The sequence below is a fragment of the Gymnoscopelus microlampas genome (genome assembly GCF_963454915.1).
Source record: "Gymnoscopelus microlampas genome assembly, chromosome: 24".
Classification (NCBI taxonomy): Eukaryota; Metazoa; Chordata; class Actinopteri; order Myctophiformes; family Myctophidae; genus Gymnoscopelus; species Gymnoscopelus microlampas.
Genome location: NC_139961.1, coordinates 3,389,047 through 3,394,046, shown reverse-complemented (window position 1 = coordinate 3,394,046; position 5,000 = coordinate 3,389,047). Strand labels below are relative to the sequence as shown.

The window sequence follows — 5,000 nt, the reverse complement described above, 5'->3', positions numbered from 1 at the left end:
GCATGTATGTACAGTATGTATGTACAGTATGTATGTATGTATGTACAGTATGTATGTACAGTATATATGTACAGCATGTATGTACAGTATGTATGTACAGTATGTATGTATGTATGTACAGCATGTATGTACAGTATGTATGTACAGTATGTATGTATGTATGTATGTACAGTATGTATGTACAGTATGTATGTACAGCATGTATGTACAGTATGTATGTACAGTATGTATGTACAGTATGTATGTACAGCATGTATGTACAGTATGTATGTACAGTATGTATGTACAGCATGTATGTACAGCATGTATGTACAGTATGTATGTACAGCATGTATGTACAGCATGTATGTACAGCATGTATGTACAGTATGTATGTACAGTATGTATGTACAGTATGTATGTACAGTATGTATGTACAGTATGTATGTACAGCATGTATGTACAGTATGTATGTACAGTATGTATGTACAGTATGTATGTACAGCATGTATGTACAGCATGTATGTACAGCATGTATGTACAGTATGTATGTACAGTATGTATGTACAGTATGTATGTACAGTATGTATGTACAGTATGTATGTACAGCATGTATGTACAGCATGTATGTACAGTATGTATGTACAGTATGTATGTACAGCATGTATGTACAGCATGTATGTACAGTATGTATGTACAGTATGTATGTACAGCATGTATGTACAGTATGTATGTACAGCATGTATGTACAGTATGTATGTACAGCATGTATGTACAGCATGTATGTACAGTATGTATGTACAGTATGTATGTACAGTATGTATGTACAGTATGTATGTACAGTATGTATGTACAGCATGTATGTACAGCATGTATGTACAGTATGTATGTACAGTATGTATGTACAGCATGTATGTACAGTATGTATGTACAGTATGTATGTACAGCATGTATGTACAGTATGTATGTACAGCATGTATGTACAGCATGTATGTACAGTATGTATGTACAGCATGTATATACAGTATGTATGTACAGTATGTATGTACAGCATGTATGTACAGCATGTATGTACAGTATGTATGTACAGCATGTATGTACAGCATGTATGTACAGTATGTATGTACAGCATGTATATACAGTATGTATGTACAGTATGTATGTACAGTATGTATGTACAGTATGTATGTACAGCATGTATGTACAGTATGTATGTACAGTATGTATGTACAGTATGTATGTACAGTATGTATGTACAGTATGTATGTACAGTATGTATGTACAGCATGTATGTACATACAGCATGTATGTACAGTATGTATGTACAGCATGTATGTACAGCATGTATGTACAGTATGTATGTACAGTATGTATGTATGTACAGTATGTATGTATGTACAGTATGTATGTACAGTATGTATGTACAGTATGTATGTATGTACAGTATGTATGTATGTACAGTATGTATGTATGTATGTATGTACAGTATGTATGTACAGTATGTATGTACAGTATGTATGTATGTATGTATGTACAGTATGTACAGCATGTATGTACAGTATGTATGTATGTACAGTATGTATGTATGTACAGCATGTATGTACAGCATGTATGTACAGTATGTATGTACAGTATGTATGTACAGTATGTATGTACAGCATGTATGTACAGTATGTATGTACAGTATGTATGTACAGTATGTATGTACAGTATGTATGTACAGCATGTATGTACAGCATGTATGTACAGTATGTATGTACAGTATGTATGTACAGTATGTATGTACAGTATGTATGTACAGTATGTATGTACAGCATGTATGTACAGTATGTATGTACAGTATGTATGTACAGTATGTATGTACAGTATGTATGTATGTACAGTATGTATGTACAGTATGTATGTACAGCATGTATGTACAGCATGTATGTACAGTATGTATGTACAGCATGTATGTACAGTATGTATGTATGTACAGTATGTATGTACAGTATGTATGTACAGCATGTATGTACAGTATGTATGTACAGTATGTATGTACAGTATGTATGTACAGTATGTATGTTCAGTCTGTATGTACAGCATGTATGTACAGCATGTATGTACAGTATGTATGTACAGTATGTATGTACAGTATGTATGTACAGTATGTATGTACAGCATGTATGTACAGTATGTATGTACAGTATGTATGTACAGTATGTATGTACAGTATGTATGTTCAGTCTGTATGTACAGCATGTATGTACAGTATGTATGTACAGTATGTATGTACAGTATGTATGTACAGTATGTATGTACAGTATGTATGTACAGTATGTATGTACAGCATGTATGTACAGTATGTATGTACAGTATGTATGTACAGCATGTATGTACAGCATGTATGTACAGTATGTATGTACAGTATGTATGTACAGTATGTATGTACAGCATGTATGTACAGCATGTATGTACAGCATGTATGTACAGTATGTATGTACAGTATGTATGTACAGCATGTATGTACAGCATGTATGTACAGTATGTATGTACAGCATGTATGTACAGCATGTATGTACAGTATGTATGTACAGTATGTATGTACAGTATGTATGTACAGTATGTATGTACAGTATGTATGTACAGTATGTATGTACAGCATGTATGTACAGCATGTATGTACAGTATGTATGTACAGTATGTATGTACAGTATGTATGTACAGCATGTATGTACAGTATGTATGTACAGCATGTATGTACAGCATGTATGTACAGTATGTATGTACAGTATGTATGTACAGTATGTATGTACAGCATGTATGTACAGCATGTATGTACAGTATGTATGTACAGCATGTATGTACAGCATGTATGTACAGTATGTATGTACAGTATGTATGTACAGTATGTATGTACAGTATGTATGTACAGTATGTATGTACAGCATGTATGTACAGTATGTATGTACAGTATGTATGTACAGTATGTATGTACAGTATGTATGTACAGCATGTATGTACAGCATGTATGTACAGCATGTATGTACAGTATGTATGTACAGCATGTATGTACAGTATGTATGTACAGTATGTATGTACAGTATGTATGTACAGCATGTATGTACAGCATGTATGTACAGTATGTATGTACAGTATGTATGTACAGTATGTATATACAGTATGTATGTACAGTATGTATGTACAGTATGTATGTACAGTATGTATGTACAGCATGTATATACAGTATGTATGTACAGTATGTATGTACAGTATGTATGTACAGTATGTATGTACAGTATGTCAAATGTCAAACATTTTAAACAATTAAAAAACACTTCACAAAACTTCCAAAAATGTCCAAAAGACTTCCAAAAATAATTTTAAAGATGTGTCACGATGCCATGCATTGTGAGCTTGCTATTTTTGCTATTTTTGCTATTTTTGCTATTCTTGCTATTTCATTTTAACCCATTAAGACCTGAGGCTGATTCTACAAATGTCTCCTAAATCCTGGACTATTTTTATTGTTTGTGGTTTTCAAACTTTTTCATGTCAAGGAGTTTAAAATGAACTGCATTTGGCCGCCGACCCCCATCTCAAAATGTGTTGTTCCAATGTGTTGTTCTGGAATAGCAGATCTACAAGCTCATAGCGTGGCACGAAGTGACGCGCTATGAGCTTGTAGATCTGCTATTTTTGAATAGCTAGAGTGTACAATTATGGCTTAAGTGGTTAACAGGTTTGTGTGCATGTGTGTGTGTGTATGTGTGTGTGTGTGTGTGTGTGTGTGTGCGTGTGTGTGTGTGTGTGTGTGTGTGTGTGTGTGTGTGCTTGTTCCTATCAGTTTCGTCTCAGCGTTGACCTACTTCGGCATCTGTCTGAACGTGGGTTCGTTCGGCGTGGACATTTACCTGGCCCAGTTCTTCTCCGGCCTATCAGAAGTCCCCTGTCTGCTCGTCCCGCTGCTATTGGCTCACTGCGGCCGGCGGCCAATCACAATGCTCGCTCTGTCCCTCAGCGGCTTCGCCTGCTTGCTGTCACTGCTGGTGTCACAGCTATATGGTGGGAACACGCACGCACGCACGCACGCACGCACGCACGCACGCACGCACGCACGCACGCACGCACGCACGCACGCACGCACGCACGCACGCACGCACGCACGCACGCACGCACGCACGCACACACACACACACACACACACACACACACACACACACACACACACACACACACACACATATGATATTATACAGTATGTTCTATTAGCGTGAGGTCCCGAGTTCGAATCTGACTCCTGTCTGGTCTTGCATGTCTCTCTGTCTCTTCCGTTGGTTTCTTGTCTCTCTATAATGACCTGTCTATAATAAAGCATAAACCTGCCAAAACAAGTGAAATATTAAAACATAAAAAGCTGATAAACAGTTGTTAAATCTTGCTTTGTTAAGTTATCTTTATCTACGGCCTGAAGTTTGAAAGTCAAAATGTTGACAATCTCAAAGTGAACAGCCTGTAGCTGTAGGGGAACAGGAGGCTGTTTCATTATGTCCAAACTTATGAGTTTAAATCCTCCATCTTACCAAGAGGAAATGTCATTTTAAGAACCATGTCCTGGAGGACAGATTGAAAAGCTGTGAGAGACACTGGTCCCCCCCTCTGGTCCAGTAACACACACTGTAGGACTGTGTGCTGTAATGCCTGACTTATACTTGGTTTCGTGCTGTGTTGTGCACCGAAAATAACAAGCTCTACAAGCTCACAACGTGTCCCAGTGCTTGTATATCGGCTGTGTGTTTAAATCACCCTTAACTTAAAGTTCACCCAAAAAAAATGACTTATTTTCTATCAATTACACACCCCATGAAGCATTGAATTCATGGCGATTTTTTAGTTTTTGTCATATTCCTAAACCAATAACTTGATGACCGTCGGTCTCTCCGGTAGACTCATTGGCCCTCATTTATCAACGCAGCGTATAAACCGGCCTATATTTTTCCATATATTCGGCCGTACACCAACGTCGAAGTCACATTTATCAA

At 36.9% G+C, this 5,000-nt stretch overlaps 1 protein-coding gene across 1 annotated transcript in view; it reads left to right on the top strand.

Moving 5' to 3' along the window:
- LOC311041150 (solute carrier family 22 member 6) overlaps positions 1-5,000 on the top strand; it is a 30,530-nt gene that overhangs the window by 18,741 nt on the left and 6,789 nt on the right. The window contains exon 7 of the mRNA XM_084051663.1: positions 3,806-4,023. Coding sequence (XP_083907789.1) covers positions 3,806-4,023 — 218 coding nt within the window. The remainder of the gene's footprint in view (positions 1-3,805; positions 4,024-5,000) is intronic.